Source organism: Ictalurus furcatus, chromosome 1 (assembly GCF_023375685.1).
Source record: "Ictalurus furcatus strain D&B chromosome 1, Billie_1.0, whole genome shotgun sequence".
Taxonomy (NCBI): Eukaryota; Metazoa; Chordata; class Actinopteri; order Siluriformes; family Ictaluridae; genus Ictalurus; species Ictalurus furcatus.
The window spans coordinates 23672106-23690382 of NC_071255.1; the positions used below are offsets into that span (position 1 = coordinate 23672106).

An 18277-nucleotide genomic window follows, 5' to 3' on the forward strand; every position below is an offset into this window, starting at 1 on the left:
TGGTAGTGTCTACTCAGTGAGGCACGAGGTCCCTTTCCAGAACCTTCAAATTCACCATCCCTCAATGGTGAAATGAACTTCCAACCTCAATCCGGACCACAGACTCTGTCACTATCTTCAAAAAAAGACCCACCTAAAGACCCACCTCTTCCGTGAACAGCTAACTAACCCCTACCTTGCCCTTCACCCCCTTATATTAAGAAAAAACATTCTGCACTTACACTGGCTCTTACCTCTACTTTGCTTCTCTAGAACTCAATTAAAAATCTTGTATAGTAGCACTACTTGTATTGTTCTCCACTTAATATATATCACTTTGCTTGTATTTCCTCATTTGTAAGTCGCTTTGGATAAAAGCGTCTGCTAAATGAATAAATGTAAATCTAAAATAATCATTATTACCCAGAGGCACTTTAGCTTCACCTCTTTTCCTTTAGCACTGAGTCGATCCATTTGCATTCTTAATGTAAAAGCAACATGACATTTCCATTCTTCTATTAATCCATTGAGTTCCGTCTTTGGAGCAACTGATCAGCCTGTAACAGTTTTTATTTGTTTCTCTCATTCATGTACACAATATTCCTTTTAATGTGATGACTTTCTCTCTTGAACAGGATACATCTTTTAGTTTCTATTTTAATGCTTGAGAATGCTCTGCTTCGGGGGTTTCCTCCAGGTACTCCAGTTTTCTCCAAACTGATTGGCATTCACAAATAGTATGTAGTGTGTAAATGTGTGTGATTGTGCCCTGTGATAAGTTGGCACCCCGTCCAAAGTGTCCCCTGACTTGTGGTACAAATTCCATGGAATAGGCTCCAGGCTCCCCCACGACCCTGTGTAGGATAAGCAGTATGGAAAATGGATGGATTGATCTCTGCTTCCACCATGATTCTATTCCAGAAATTAAGCTGTGTGTATTGGTAATATGACACCCCTAGAAATGTAACACATGCCCATGTCAATCTAGGCAGGTTTTGAGACAAGAACATTATCTACATAAACATTTTTTAGCAGGGGCCCACGGTGGTTAGTGGTTAGCACATTTGCCTCACACCTCCAGGGTCCGGGGTTCGAGTCCCACCGGGGCCACGTGTGTGCGGAGTTTGCATGTTCTCCCCGTGCTGTGGGGGTTTCCTACGGGTACTCCGTCTTCCTCCCCCAGTCCAAAGACATGCATGGTAGGCTGATTGGCATGTGTCAATATATACAAAGTGTCTGTAGTGTATGAATGTGAGTGTGTATGTGGTTGTGCCCTGCAATGGACTGGCACCCTGTCCGGGGAGTACCCTGCCTTGTACCCGATGCTCCCTGGGATAGGCTCCAGGTTCCCTGTGACCCTGAAAAGGAGTAAGCGGTAGAAGATGGATGGATGGGTGGATGGATGGATTATTTATTAGCATCACAGAAACTACTTACTCTTTCCACATACTACATATTTTGGACTGATTGGAGCGCTAAAAATGCGGTAGATGTTAGAAACCTGACAAAATAATTGGCTTATGGGTACCTCCCTGTTAGGTTTTCAGATACTGCAAGAAAAGGGTCTGATTAAATTAATGCAAATTATCTATGCACAGTATATAAAATGATTTAATCCATGCATATACAGGGCACTGCGACAGTCTACTAAAGGGAGAAGCATAATCAGCTGAAAGGCTCTTTCATAGATGTTTTGCCTGAGGACAGGCAAACAAAAGAGGTTTTCATTCTATGCCAAATCACAATATGTCAGTGCTAAAAGGTCACTGACTAACTCACTGAGCAGATTTAGGTAGTTCAATCAAAAATAAATATGTACTTCCCAGAGTCAAATTGAATGACTGTTCAACAGACCACTTCTGTAAACAGTAAGGCTGCCTACAGATCATCAGCAGTAAAAATGCTTCTCACAGATGGAGCTATTGTTTCTCTATGGAGAGAGCTGTGCTGCTTTGCCCACAGGAAACTGCATCCATTTTCTTGCCCTCTATTTATTTCTCCCATTTTCTCCAAAGAACAACTAAAGCCAGAACCTTTTTTGTTTGAGACTTAGAAACATGTTGGATTTAGATACATATAGCATAAGCTAGCTCTATGAATGATCTGTTTTCAAACGCGCCTTGATATAATGTAGCGCCACTTCCACGTCACAGTGAAAAAACACATCATTTGCACGGTGTACCTACCTTCCCAGTGAGAGAAGTTCAAAACAGTTCTTCTTTAGGTGCCCTAAGCCCCTGTAAATTTGGTCCCAGATGTAAAAGTATTTTTAATGAAACAGCCAAAACCAAGCCCCAAATCAACATTCTCACTGTGATGAAACCAGTAGGAGTCTAGGCGTTATTTGAAGCCAGACATGAAGCCCATTTGACTGGCAGGTGCCAACACATGGAGTTGCAGATGTGCAACAGTGAAAACCAAATGATCAACACATTGAAAAACACTTCAAAACAGCACTTTACTAGCAATGTTATTCAAGTTAAAAAACAGATACAAGATTGTAACCAAATTACAAATTACCTGACATCATTTAAATCAGTGGCACTGTTCTTCTCCAATTAAACACATATTCCAGTCAATGGTAGTTAGGTAGCTAATGTTATGCAAGCTAATGTTATGCTTAAGTCATAATGGCAGTAATTGACTACAGCTCAGAAGTCACTTACTGCTTTTATCACAGGAGAAACTACACCACAGCTCTGTTTGACACTGTTCATTTGTAAAACACCAAACTGAACATTGTACTTCCATATTTGGATAAAATCTATTCACATATACCAACTGTACACCTGTACCAAAATTATAGATCAGGTTGGTTCTTCAAAGCTGGCCCTCGAGGTCCACTGTCCTGCAGAATTTACTGCCAATCTCAGACTCACAATGTTTACAGCAGAATGCTACTATAGAGGACTTATTTCTGTCAAAATTTCAGGTTCATATTTGGTCCCCCACCAGAAATATTCAACACGAATATGGGGGAAATAAAGAAAGAAGAAAAAAAGCACTTTCTAGCCCCATAAAAAAAAGGATAAGAGAAGTGTCAAACCTGAAATGTTCTGCATGCACACCAATTGTGTGAAATAAAAATGATAAAATATTTATGAAACTAGGGAAGAAAAACATTCACACTGATTCATTCATCTTCAGTAACTGCTTCATCCTGGTCAAGGTCACAGTGGATCATGGGAACACTAGACATGAGGCAAGAATGCACCCTGGATGGGTGCAAGTCAGTCCATCAACGGACACTACAATTTCATAATTAGTAACCTGACCGAACTGGGGACCCTGGAGCTGTGCCACCGTGCTGTCCCTAGTCCAATTCAACATAAATGTATTTTTATACATGCCCTTACAATTAATTACATTTGTCCATGTACGATTGCAATGTGTGTTTTACTTTACTACTGTGTGCTAATGACTAACTTTGCACTTTTAATGACAAATGATTAATTTGTCTAGTCACATGAACTTATCTTAAACTCAATTAAACTAATTTTCTTTGGAAGAAATGGGCAGGGTGTATGAATAGGCCATAATAATAAAATTGCATTAATACAATAATTATTATTATTATTATTTTTTGGTAGTGTCAATATAGGTGGAAAAACACTGAAATGGTTGTAAAATCATACACACTGGATTTTTGATCTGCATAAATACACATGCTTGAGCCAGATACAGAAAGGACCCCTAACACTGATTTAAAAAAAAAATAATTCTGAGAGTCAATTAGATTTAATTCACAACAACCTTTTGCACAAATACAATAAAATTGTTTACATTCTTGCATTACACAGGTATTCAGAGTTCTTGGGTCAGAGTATAGCAGCCTAGGGTTAATGATCAGGACTGAACAGGTCCAATCTATCAGCAGTTCACACACTCACTCACACACACACTCGCACTTAAACGAACAACAAATTGTTGTAGACAGGATATGACATACCATTGTACAGTTTAAATTGAACATGCAATCTATGAAAAATATTAGAGTTCATTAGTACAGTCCTACCCAAGCCAAAAGAATGTTGTTTTTTCCCCCCTTTTCTTTCATGAATTTAGGTAAAAACAGTATAAACCTGTCACACTGATCTTCAGGTTGAATATGAGACACATTTGAGGTCAAATATGATCTAAACACAGCTCAATGTCCTTTATTCTCTGTTGTGTTTTATTTTCATATTTATTAATGGTAGGGAATGTTGATTGTAATTAGCCAAAGTTGACTTTATTGGAATGCATTATGCCTTAATCACATGCTACTAAATCTGAGAGTATGGCATGCTATACAAATATTATATTGCACATAGATGTGGGTTTTTTTTTTTAAATCTCAGTATCAGAAATTGTATCTAGTTATTCAGGCAGACATACACATTACTTAAAAATGCCTTTGTCAGGGACTGTGATGTAAATATCAGATTATTCTCAAGCATTCATCAGTTAAATAAACCTGTCCACTTAACAGTCAAAATAAATTATTTAAAAGGCTTATCTCCAAATTTGCCCAGTTTGTCTGTCAGAAACAGACAAGCTAACATGCAAATAATAATGACTAAAATAAATCATAACCTGGAGGCACTTTCGCTTCACCTCTTTTCCTTAAGCACTGAGACGATCCATTTACATTCTCAGTGTAAAGGCAACATGACATTTCCATTCTTCTATTAGTCCATTGAGTTCAGTCTTTGGAGCAACTGATCAGCCTGTAATATAAAAAACAACAACACAAGACACTGTACAGTTTTTATTTGTTTCTCTCATGTACACAGTATTCCTTTTAATGTCCTAACCTCTGCTTAGTCTTGTAGTGGATACAACTTTTATTTTCTATTTTAATGCCCGAGAATGCTTTCTACAACATATGAAAAGCTTGAGCATCTCTGCTTCCTCCATGATTGTATTTCAGTAACCGAGCAGTGTGTATCGGTAATATGACAGCCCTAGAAATCAGTGTTACTTCTTGGCTGATTCTAAATGTAGTGAGAAGAGTGGAGTGTAGGCTTTAGAGCAGGGGTGTCAAACTCAAACTGTAACTGGGCCACATAAGTACAGAGTGTCCCAAAAGTCTCCATACATAGGGGAAATTAACACCTTTTTAGCAAAATGTCTTCCAAACTGTTCCATACTTAGTTCATTTACAGTGCCCTCCAGTAATATTGGCACCCTTGGTGTATTGACTTTCCATTAAAGTCAGAGGTGAATTGGGTTTCGAAGAGTGAGCAAGTAATTGAATCGTGTCAAAAAAAAGCAAATGTTCTCTTCATTGCTCATTGTCCACCTTTTATTTTAAATGGTTCCTTTTGACAAATAAATCTCACCATTAGTTTGATGTTGTCGTTTGTTAATTCCACAGTTCAAACATGTTCAAGCCAGACCTGAACCTTGCATCATTAAATGCAATCAAATAGAATACAAGTTCAAATCAAACACTGTGAAAAGAGACACACACACACACACACACACACACACACACACACACACACACACACACACACACGTTCACACTCATGGTCAAAAACTGTGTGCTTCCTCTGTTCCCAGAAACAGCTTTCCTTCTACCCTAGGTGCACCCACTTATTCATTTCTTTATACTGCCACCCAAAGGTTAACCACAGTATTACAACAAAATGGCTACTACACTTGGTCAATATGAGCAAAGAAGGCTGCCTTCATTGCTCATATTTACCATGAGTGCCAAAATGTTTTTTTTTTTTTTTGGTTCCATTTTTCAGATAGCCTTTAAGAAAGCCTTTGACAAAAGAACGTATTGGAATCATTTTTGTGGCTGGATCGGGAAGCAGTCACAAGGTTGCGATGGACTTTAACAGGAAACATGGCGAGCACATCACACACGACACTGATGCCAAATTTATTAACAAATTAAACAAGACTGGAAGTGTTGCAGACCAACTGAGAAGTGAACGTCCACGAACATCCACTGACGAAGGCACAACTGGCATGGTGTTGGCAAACATAGTCCCGTATATGGAGACTTTTGGGACACACTGCGTATTTGTGAGCCATACACTAAATTTATTAATATTTTAAGGTAAGTGAAAGTGGAACGGGACATTTTGAGGAAAAAAGTATGACTATAAGAAACTATTCAACTCTGTGCAGTATTAGGACATAACACACACACACACACACACACACACACACACACACATACATACACACACACATACACACATACATACATACATACATACATACATACATACACACACACACACACACACATACATACATACATACATACATACATACATACATATATTCAAATACATGTTAGGTGTTGTATACAATAGTCAATTAGACCAATTTATTTACTAGTTGTTGCCATGTCAAATAGTCAGGAAAATACAGCGAGGCAGTTGATAAAGAAGTGCAGACACATGGTAAAAGCAGTCCAAGTGTAATATTCCAAACTAGATTATCTGCACATTATGTAAGCCTACATTATTGGGAAAGTCTACATTGGGATCATTCACTGTAGAAGGGCACAGCAAATAGTTGCTGAGCTAGGGGTGTACTCTCCGAGTGCCAAAATGAGTCAGCGGCTGGATAATTGAAGGCTACAATCGTATAATGTGCACTAGGTTTGGGGGGATGAGTTAAAGATTGCGCTGAATAGGCATTTGTACATACAATGCAACATGACATTTAATGTAGTGCTGTTACTGCGTGAAATTCAAAATATCATCAGCATTCTGTTTTCCGTTTGAGAGGCAGTATTTGGACAGCTAACTTCAATCACAAATTCATTCTTCAGTAACTGCTTTAATCTTGGACAGGGCTGCCGTGGATCCAGAGCCTATCCAGGGAACACTGAGCATGAGGTGGAATTAATCCTGGACGCTGGTCCGTCGCACTGTGCACACACACACACACACACACACACACACACACACACACACTCACATCTAGGGGCAATTTAGCATAGCCAATCCACCTACCTACATATTTTTTGGGGGGGAAATGGTGGTCCCAGAGCTCAGGATTGTGCCGGTGCCCTGAAGCTATGAGGTGGCAAGCTGTGTTTTAAAGTACTAGCCTACTATTTTTAAATAAAACTAGTTATAACACTAGGCAAATTCCATGATGTGAAAATTTGGCACATGCCTAGGTCTGTTATTTGAAATGATAAAAAAAAGTGAGTGATTGAAAGACCATTCTTGCCAGGTCTTGAAATGAGAACATCATTACCACAGAATTTACTTACTTTTTCCACAAACTGCGTATTTTGGCATGAGTGATGCAAATGCAAACTACTGTGAACACTTACAGTCTGTAACATTGGTCCCAGACTTTACAATGGCACCTCCAAAAACAAGCCCCAAATCATCTATTCAGAATTCTCACCGTGACGAACCAGTAGGAGTCTAGGCGGTAGATGAAGCGAGAGATGAAGCCCATTTGACTGGCAGGTGCCAACACGTGGAGGTGCAGATGTGCAACAGAATGAAATGGAGGCCAGTGAAAACCAAACCTAAAATACAAATGATCAGGATATTGAAAAACAAATGGTACACTTCAAACCAGCACTTTACTAGCAATGTTACAAAACAGATACAAGTTTGTAATTCAGTTCAAATTACCTGACATCATTTAAATCGGTGACGTTGTTCTTCTGAAGAACTGCTTTTCCTGTTTCCAGCAATTTCTCCACTAAGAAAAACAGGTAAGAGAGACATACACAGAGCTGAAAACACTGTAAAAAAAAAGATGGATCTATTTTATAGAGTTTGAAAATAAAACAGATTAAATGCCGCTCTTCATAAAATGTATTCATTGCTCCAATAATAAAAATGTAGGATCCCTGAAGCCAGTGTACTGTGAGTACTTGAGTATTTACCTAGTGGAACATGTTCTTTGCGAAGTGATTTACAATTCCCTACGTGCTTTGTTGGCACAACAAGATAGTGATGAGGAGCCCCCGGTTTTATATCTCTGAAACATGACGTGTCTTCATCCTGAGAAAAAGAGAAAGTTTACTGGGTAAAATTTAAGATACTGAACACAATCGTTTACTGTCAAGTAGCACACAAGCGAACAGCACAACTGCACAAGTGAATTTCAGGACAATGAAAGGATAAAGTATACAAAAACCTGTGTAAAATACACATGTTCATGATTAAAATAATCATTTGTGCTACCGAAACTTATTTACGACCAGTGAATGTCTGCTTCCGATCCAGTCTTGCTCCTGATAATGACTGTGAAACACCCTGAAGATGGATTCTCATATGCAGTGCTCCAACAATTAATAAACAAAACTGATATCATTTGATAAAAATAGCTGGCAAGGATTACCGATTAAGCCACCTGTGTTATGAAGCATGCTGTGATGATGATAATGAGATAATGAGTCTTTATTGGTCACATATACATGTGTACAGTGAAATTCATTTCTTTGCATAACCCAGCATGTCAGGAAGCTGGGCTCAGAGTGCAGGGTCAGTCATGATACAGTGCCCCTTGAGCAGAGAGGTTTAGGGCCTTGCTCGAGGGCCCTACACTGGCAGCTTGGCAGCGCTGGGGCTTGAACCCCCGTCTTTCTGAACAATAACCCACAGCCTTAACCACCAAGCCACCACTGCCCCCATGATACGACACTTCATTTAGACTAAAAACACATTTAATGGAAATGGTCGAGCATGTTAGATTAGAACAGAGAAGACAGTCCAACCAATGTGCTCTGAAATATGGGAAAACTTTCTTTAACACTAGGCTGTTGGCCTCATGAAATAACTTGTGTTCTCATGTCAGTAATATTTTGTTTGAATTCATTCATTTTTGCGAATGTGAGAAACAGTGAAAGCACAATGTCCCTTGTTAAACCATGTTTACTAACTACCGTTGTCCTACCTTATTAAATTTTCTGACTATAATACACAATGGTCATATTTATCCATCTTTACTGAACTATCAGAAAACATTATCGCATGGTACTTTGGCCACAAAAAGTTTGTATGGCAACTCGATGGGTTGAAAATGAACATGAATGATTAATTTGAGACAAATATTTTCTCACTTCAAAACACAACTCATGTCATGAAGCATGTGCATTATGCAGTGTTAAGCAATAGCATAGCATTTCTTAGCTTACACAATGTATATTTTTAACATATCCTGTGTGTCAAGTGATTAATTCTCCATCCTGCGTTGTAGTTGGTCACAAAGAGAGTCGATTCAGTAGCTGCGTTTACATGGACAACAATAATCCACTCTTAATCCGATTAAGACCATACTCTAATTAAGAAACTACCATGTAAACAGCAATTTTTACTTACCTTAATCTAATTAAGGTCATAATCAAAGTAAGCAATAATCTAATTATGACAGGTGGAGTACTCCTGTTTTAGTCGCATTATGGACGTGTAGTAGCGACATGTAAACACCTTAATCACATTATGAACATCATGTGGGAGTTTTCACCGCATTTTGTGACAGGACACAATCACACACGGCAGTTTTACGTTTTACGGTGAACAAGAGAGTTCGGCTGTGTCCCAAATCGCATACTTTCCCACTATAGGCCTGTAGTGGGGAAAATACATGTATCTCGGCTACTATATAGACGGTAACTACGCGATTTGGGACACACCCACCGCTTCAAGCAGTTGTCTATTAGCACGTATAGCATGACAAATAATTAACTGCACTTAAAGCATTCGTAAAAAAAATAAATAAAAACACCCAAAACTGTATACGGTACCATAACGAAGACGAATTGTATGTTGATACGTGAAATTCTGGAGGGACGTCGGATGGCGTGACGCGGTGACATAATGACGCGGGCTGTTAATCTAATTATGTTCTAAAACATGTAAAACGGGAACATGACATGAGTATTCTAAGAGCGACTCATGTAAACACCTTAATCACATTATTATCTTACTCAGATTAAGGTCAATAATTAGATTACTGCTGTCCATGTAAACGTAGTCACTGATTCCACGCACTGAAACAGAGTCAAACCGAAAGCTTTGGAATCAATTCCACACACTGGGAATGATTTGCCTCACGCACACACGGCAAGCAAAATCAATTCTCATCGGAGTGTTTCATATATAATAATATTTAGCACTTGATAAGATATTCATGATGTCACAGCTTATATGAGAAATGTCAGTAGTGTATTGCAGTTAGTGACATGTTATTTAATTAAGATTAGAAAACAGTTCTGTAGTAGTAGTACTTGATTCAAATGCTGCAAAGAAATCATTTAAATAAATATTTCTGGTGTTTAATAGGTTTTGAAAGAATCCAACTAATCTATTAATCAAAAAAAATGATCAATAGATTAATTGGTTTTCAAAATCAATGTCCACTGAAGCCCTAATCAAATGATGCTGTAACATCTTTAAAAGTTCCATTTTAAATAAGTGGGATGATTGTATTTTTATTGACTGTCAATCTCAGTTTAACTGGTGCTTAATTTCAGTCTTTTAATTAGGAAGAGCGATATGGACTTAAAACTATATCACGATATTTTCTGGTATTTATTGCGAGAACGATATCAGTGATGATATAAATATAGTACCATTCACCACTGTTTTAGCTACAAGTGACAGCTGCATGCAGTCTTGAGAGCCTCAGAAACACAAACACTGATCTAAAAGTAAAACTGTTTTTCTGTATCCAAACCAGTTCCAGATTGTAGAAGTAAAGTAGCTCCTCGTTTAGCAATAAACTCCTCCTCAGCTTCACGTACGCCTTCAGCCGTACTTATTTTCACTCTGCATGTGAGCTGTGAATGGGTCGCGGACCGTCGCACACAGAAATACATCATCAACACGGCTTTATCGTTATTATCACAGGAAGACTCAATCTTATTGTGGGGAGAATTTCTACCGGTATATCGCAAAAAATCGATATCGCCCATCCCTAATGGGTGTCTTTTATTTATACCAAAGCATTGCTGAATTCTCAAGTCTGATTGGTCAGCACTGCTTAAGATAGGAGTGCCATCCATAATTCAAATCACAGGTTTATATTAATCCACACCACAATAGATTATCCTTTCTATAGTACCAACTCATTCACGTGGAATAGTATGACAATCCATGTACTCTTCCGATCTTAATAATACACATATTTAAACAGTTAACAAAGAAAACTGTATCATTGTTGATATTTTCTGTTATTTACCCATTATGGAAGGAGTCTCCAGAGTCAGCGCTTTGTCACGGGCAGAGCTAGAGATGTTTCTATAAGTTGTCTGCCACAGTAAAGTCTACGGACACATGACTTTGTGCTTTATGGTTTCTCTGTAACAAGCGTTTTTAGAGCTGTAACAATGTGATAGAATAACTTGTTCCACAACTTTACATATATAAATCAATAACAAAACATGGCATGCAATTCATTAATGAATAAAAAACACAACTGGGCAATGATTATTTGATGTAATTCAACTCAATGCAAAAGATTTCACACCAAAGATTTAAATAGAGTTAAATTAATTTAAGGTTTCACCGACTTTTAGCTGAAATCATATATAACATATATAGTTTCCAGTAGCACTGTGGACTTTAATTTTTTTCCTCCCACTATACAGTATCTGTCCAGTTATTATTCTAACATTTTGGAGATTTAATGCTGGAATGAAGTTTACAGGAATATCTACAGTGTTAATACACTTCTGTACATTTACTACCTCATAATACAGTAAAATTAATTGGGCAGCTGACTGAAACCCCACTCCTGACACAATTCCTCCTCCACACAAAAAATAATAATAAAAATAATTCTTCCACTCCTCAAAGCACTAGCCGAGTGGCTTAACGCACCTGTCAGTGCACCTACTGACAACCAAGAGCCTCGAACAAGAAATGAATGGATAATAATATAATTCTCCAATCAAACAAATATTCCAGTCAGTGTTAGTTAGCTAGCTAGTGTTATGCTAAGTCATTACGGCTAGTTTCACATGTAAATAATCAGCTACAAGAACATGAATGTTAGTCGGTTAACACTCACGCTGTGTAGAAGCTCGGTGTCCATCTCCCCGTTCACAATCTTACAGAAAATACACTTTTTATCATAAGTGTCTTGCTCTTTTTGAACAGACTCGCCGTCTGTAGCCGGTGTATTTTCGCTGCTTGCCATTCTCAAGTTCAAAGCCGAGTGCGCGTGTGAGTGCGTGCGTGCGTGTGTGTGTGTGCTCGTGTGTGTGTGTGTGTGTGTGCTCATGTGTGCGTGTGCGTGTGCGCGTGCGCGGCTTTCGCTGATAACGTCAGTCCAACATGGCGGTCTTTCAAATCTCTGTTTCTTCATTCTGTTGTAAGTCTGGGTTTGTGAAGATAAGTATTTAGAGTCCTGAGTTGTTTTTCTTCTTTTCTTTCTTTCTTTTTGTATTTATTATTATTATTATTATTATTATTATTATTATTATTATTATTATTACTACTACTACTACTACTACTACTACTACTACAAATAAGTTGTCTGGTAATAACACATATTTTCTAATTTAATATCAAGATATACTGTAGCTATGTATTACTACTACTCCTACTACTAGTAGTAGTATTACTACTTCTCCTACTACTGCTACTATTACTACTACTGTAGCTATACAGTATTTAGTGGAGTATTACCACCACTACTACTACTACTACTATTACTACTTCTAGTATTATTACTATTATTAGTACTACCACTACTACTACTAGTAGTAGTGTTATTACTTCTCCTACTACTGCTATTACTACTATTGTAGCTATACAGTATGTAGTGTAGTATTACCATTGCTAATACTACTATACTACTACTGCTAGTATTATTATTGCTACTACTACTACTACTACTAGTGTTACTACTTCTCCTACTACTGCTACTATTACTATTACTGTAGCTTTACAGGATGTAGTGGTATATTACCATTTCTACTATTACAGTTACTATTACTACTACCACTGCAGGGATTATGCTGGAGTTTTAAAGCACCGTATATTCTAACTTGCCAATTTATTAGACACACTTTGTTGACACCTTCTATATGTACATTCCCAAAGATATTCCCTCAGCTGGTGTTTTGGTGATGATGGGGGGGAGCACTGCCTTACAGATTGCAGAATATTTCCTGTAGTGTTCAACTGGGTTGTTCTTTGGTTACTGTGAAGTGTACATCATTTTCTGACACATCAAACTATTCAATGAGCTCTCATGCCCTTTCGTTGGGAACATTGTCATCGTAGAAGAGAGCACTCCCATCAATTTGGATCAATTCACTTTTATTTGTATAGAGGAGTCAGAGCCATCTGGATAGAAATATTTCATAATTGCATAAAGATAATCAGTCAGAATAACTTTGTAATAATTTGCAGTAACCCTTCACAGGGGACAAGAGGACCCAAAACATGCCAGCAAAATGCCCCCACAGCATAACAGAGCCACTGATGTTTAGCTTAAATTTTCACCTGTATTTGCAAGTATTTGATATATCTGGCCTTTCTTAAAGGTTACATTCTCGCTTGCCGGTTTAAAGATATGAAACATTAGGTGTGCTGTTTCTGTTGTACATATTCTGTAGCACAAGTGTTGTACCTTTCTATTGATCCATTTTTTGTACTGCTTAACAAGTTCACAGGGGAGCCTGCAGCCTACCCCAAGGGACCCGGTGCACAAGGCGGTGGATACCCTGGGCAGGTGCCAACCCATCACAGGGCACAATCACACACACACACACACACACACCCGGAGTACCCGGAGGAAACCCCCAAAGCACGAAGAGAACATGCAAACTCTGCACACACAGGGTGGAGGCAGGATTTGAACCCCCAACACTAGAGTTGCGGGGCAAGAAAATCAATTTGACCTTGTGTTGGGATTCCCTTTAGAATACCTTCAAGACTTTTATGAGGTCAAGCAGATCTCATGTATTTCAGCATACAGCTTAGAAGGCTCTAGAGAAGACTGTTAAAATGTTCTGTAACGCAAAGCTGTTCACCATTTACTAGCTCACTGCTTACTGCTGTAAGGCAGATGAGGCATTATAGCGTTGATCTCATTAGAATGCAGTATGAGTGCACTGTCTGAGGAATTAATTTTCTGCAAGCACTTGTGTTTGCAAAATCATTTGTAAACAAAAGAGCATAGATGTCAAGATTAGAAAAGTGGAAATACTTTTAACGCAACAAGCTCATGCATGCAATTGGAAACACACAATACAAGTTGTTTTGTTCTTGCTGCTGTTGTTGTTAATGTGCTAGCTAATTAAGTTTCTTACTTGGAAAAAATGTATGACATTTTGTTCAGAGACACTTGTCCCCAAGTAACACAGAATGACCAGAAAATTAATCACAGATGATACATGATCAGATATTGCAGACTTAAAGACAAGAAGGAAACCATTTTGTTCCTCAGTGATCATGCCTCCACTTGATAGCTGTGCTTTATTAATAATGTCATAATAAATAATATCAGAGTTAGTTAGGATTTGAATGATAAAAGAACAGTTTTTTAAATCTAGTTGTTTGAGATGTAAAGATGTTAAATTTAGTACTTGGGTTAATAAAAATTAAGGGATTGCATTAATAACTTATAAATAGTGTTTTATTTGTTTATTTAGTTAGTTAGTTAGTTATTTGTTTATTTATTTTTCACAAGATATGTTTACAGATGTTTAAATCTTACTTTGCTCTGTGTTTTAAACTGATCTATGTACACAATGCATTATGGGTAATATTCACAGTCCCTTGGACATCCATGATTATGAATTAGCCAGGGTTTTGCGATTGCAGAAGTGAATGCAAAATCAAGCAAAGCCACAATATTCAGAAAAGCTTGCAATTTTTGGCCCAGATTTGGGCCAAGACGTGCCATGTGACGTCGTCACAACGTATATACTACTATATTCACATATTCTTAGTATTTTTTTTTCCTGCCATGAAATCATAGTATGATCTCAACCGGAACAACATTTTGGGCCTGCTGGGAATTTTTAAAACATGATTTGCCCTTCCTTATTTTATTACTACCTAGAGATATCCCTTTATGGGATTTGGTGTTCCACTGACTGAGAGCAATTATGCAGATAGGAGATGTGCCTTCCTGCACTGCCCTAGCACACACAGCCCTAGTGTATGTATACACACACACACACACACACACACACACATTCAAATTTCTTTTGAATATACAGTATGTTATATTAAGGACAATACAAATTTGTGCAAGGCACAGGGGTAGTGTGATTTATTTTAAATAAATATTTTAGCTCTGAACTACAAAATGAATGTTGTCAGGTTAGTGCCAATAGTATGGGATTAGAATTCTTTCACAATTCCAAAGAAATAGATTATGATTCATAAATAAATATAGTGAGATTTACAAAAATTAAACAAATGAACAAATACATTGAATGAGATCCACAAATAAATGTTAGTAGATTCACAAAAATAAATGAACTTGTCAAATAAATAAAATGAGATTTGCAAATAAATAAATTTTTTTTTTTTTTTTTTTTTTACAAATATGTTTTTATGTCACAAACATAACTCTGCCCTGCATTCATTTATGGATCGCGTCCTGTGCATTTGTGGATTTTGCTGCACGCATTTTGTGGATTTTGAAACATTTCTAGCGTCAAGAGTGCACACAAATCCACAAATAGTTGGACTCCACCCACAGTCTACTCAAGCCAATCGGATAACCGCCTGTCGCAACGGGCAGAGAGCCGGCGCACACAAGAAGGAAATCGCTCCTTCTCCAACTGCCGCACCAGCACGACGTGGGCAGCTTCGTGCCGAACATTCCGCCAGCCGGAAGGACCGCCGCGGCGGGGCGGGACTGACGCGACGCCGGCCAGCGATTGGCGGACCCAACGGAGAAATTCCACCACTCAGGCGACGGCGGAGGAGGATAAAAGGGCGCGCTTCCGGCCGTACGGGAGAAGAGAAGACCGTAGCGACAAGACGGACTCCGTGCGTGTTTTCCAGCGACATAGCGACTCGCAATCACCGAGCACGACGGTAACCTCACGCCCCACGCTAATCTCTCTCTCTCTCTCTCTCCCTCTCTCTCTCCCCCCACAAAAGGTGCAAGCGCGGACGAGATCGCCGGGTGGTGAGAGTCCCACCTACGGAGGACGCCGGCCCGGGAAAACCCTCGCCCCCGTCTCGGAATCCCGCCTCCGCCACGAGTAGGCTACACCGGCAGTCACGCCTCCACAAGCCCCGCACTCATCCCCTCACAACCCACTCACTTCACCCTTGCACCAATAAACCACCGTTTGTGAACGTTCTTCTGCCTCCTGTGGGTCTGTACGCCGCCCTTCCCCGGGCTAATTCCTCACACTGGTGGAGGATGCGGGCATAGTACAGGCTCGCCTACCACCAACGTAAAAAAAAAAAAAAAAAAAAAAAGAGAGAGAGAGAGAAAAAATAAATAAATTAATAAATTTAAAATAATAATAATAATAAAAAAAAATAGAAAAAAAAAAACAAACAAAGAGAGAGAGAAAAATAAATAAATAAATAAATACCAACCCCCCCCCCAAAATGGACCATGCCCTGCAACACCTGCTGGAGACGAGCCTCCAGCAGCACGCTGTGACGCAGCAGCTCGCCGAGAGCCTTCAGGTCGCCACACAGACACTGATCGCCATGAGGACTGAGACCCCCGCCGCCTCCGTGCCTCTCCCCGACGCAAGAAGCGAGACCCGCCGCCTACTACCCCCCCTCGGCCCCGAAGAGGACCTCGAGGCGTACTTCGAAGCCTTCGAGAGTATCGCCCGCCGGGAGGGGTGGGACCGTGACGACTGGCCACGCGCCCTTGGTCCACTGCTCACGGGAGAGGCCCGAACAGCCTACTATGCCCTCGAGCCGGAGGAGGCCGCGGACTACCTGGCGATGAAGGAGGGAGTCCTGGCATGGTGTGGCCGAACCCCTGGCCAGGCTGCTGCTGAATTCCATCGCTGGGTTTATCGACCAGGGGCCCGACCACGTTGCCAGATGAACGCCCTCATCCGGACCACCAAACGATGGCTCCGGCCGGATCGGCATACCGCCTCGGAGGTGGCGGAGAAAGTGGCGGTCGACCGTTTCCTGAGGGCGCTACCCCGGGCAGAGAGACAGGCCGTGGGGGCACACGCCCCAACTACACCCCAGGAACTCCTAACTGTCCTGGAGCGAACCTTGGCCACCCTGGAGCTCGACCCCGGGGAGCAGCAGCACCTCGATCGGCCCCCCGGTGCCCCGGGCCCCCGGTCCGACCGCCAGACCCGGCCCCGCACCTGGAGGAACCCCCAGAGGGCGCCCACTTGTGAACACCCCCGAGACGAGCCCATGCCTACAGAGCCGGAGAGGGAAGCCGCCCGGCTGCTTACAAAACCATGGCTGGCAGGCTGCGCCCTCCATCAGCAGCAACCGCCGGAGGCACCCTCCTTGACGGTGTGGGTCGAAGGGAGACCGGTAACCGCCCTGCTGGACACCGGGAGCACGGTGACCCTCGCCCGGCCCTCCATCCTGCCTGAGGAGCGCCGCCCAAGGGGGACGCTCACCGTGACCTGCGTCCATGGGGACACCCGGGAAGTCCCCTCAGCCGAGGTCCAGATCCGGGGCGAAGCCGGCACCTGGCCCCTCCAGGTCGGAATCGTCCCCAAACTCCCCGTGCCCCTCCTCCTGGGACGAGACTGGCCAGGACTCCTGGTGGTACTGAGAGCCGAGCCCCGGAGATTGTGGCGATGTACGAAGGGGACCCCGGCCCGGCCGGCCTACCTGGCCCAGGACGACGGAGAGGCCACCACGGAAGGTAAGACCCCCCAAGCTACTAACTCTCTGTCGTCTGTCTTTCCCCAGGTGAACCGAGAGGGGAAGTTCGGCCAGGAGCAGAAGGAGGACGACCGGCTGAAGCACTGCTGGGCTCAGGTACGGGTGATAGAGGGGGTCGACCAGAGTCCAGACCTGAGGCTCCCCACATCGTACTTCCTCGTCCGAGGGGGGCTCCTCTACCAACGGGCCTGCCGCCGCGGGGAGCAGGTGGACCTACTGGTGGTGCCCCGACCCAAGACGGCCATCTTATTGCACCTAGCCCACACCCATCCACTCGGCGGCCACCTGGGGGCCCGAAATACCCTGGAGAAGCTGCGGGACCGCTTCGTGTGGCCCGGGATGGATGCGGAGGTCCGGGCCTTTTGCCAACAGTGCCCGCAGTGCCAGCGCACGGCCCCGCGGAGGCCCCCGCCAGCGCCCCTGATCCCCCTGCCCATTATCGGCGTCCCGTTTGAGCGAGTGGGCATGGATCTCGTGGGGCCCCTACCCAAGTCTGCCCGGGGCCATGA

General features: G+C 41.4%; 1 protein-coding gene across 2 annotated transcripts; it reads right to left on the bottom strand.

The window, feature by feature from the left end:
• Nucleotides 1-1518: 1518 nt before the first annotated feature.
• On the bottom strand, nucleotides 1519-12439 carry hint3 (histidine triad nucleotide binding protein 3). 2 transcript variants are annotated; one of them, XM_053633301.1, is made up of 5 exons: nucleotides 11974-12430; nucleotides 7844-7961; nucleotides 7587-7656; nucleotides 7351-7477; nucleotides 1519-4688 (listed from the first exon to the last, which is right to left on the bottom strand). In XM_053633301.1, the coding sequence occupies exons 1-5, from the start codon at nucleotides 12268-12270 to the stop codon at nucleotides 4650-4652; spliced, it is 651 nt and encodes a 216-aa protein (XP_053489276.1). In that variant the 5' UTR covers nucleotides 12271-12430; the 3' UTR covers nucleotides 1519-4649. The 2 variants fall into 2 exon arrangements, with proteins under 2 accessions (XP_053489276.1, XP_053489268.1); XM_053633293.1 differs by lacking the exon at nucleotides 1519-4688 and adding an exon at nucleotides 5979-6859 and having other exon boundaries at nucleotides 11974-12439.
• Between the last annotated feature and the right edge of the window lie 5838 nt (nucleotides 12440-18277).

Bases quoted from the DNA above. Each gene is read 5' to 3' on its own strand.
- hint3 (XM_053633293.1), bottom strand. From the start codon at position 12,270: ATGAAGAAACAGAGATTTGAAAGACCGCCATGTTGGACTGACGTTATC. The intron at 7,962-11,973 runs GTGAGTGTTAAC...TCTTTTTCTCAG, and splicing joins ACACCGAGCTTCTACACAGC to GATGAAGACACGTCATGTTT. The intron at 7,657-7,843 runs GTAAATACTCAA...TGTTTTTCTTAG, and splicing joins CAAAGAACATGTTCCACTAG to TGGAGAAATTGCTGGAAACA.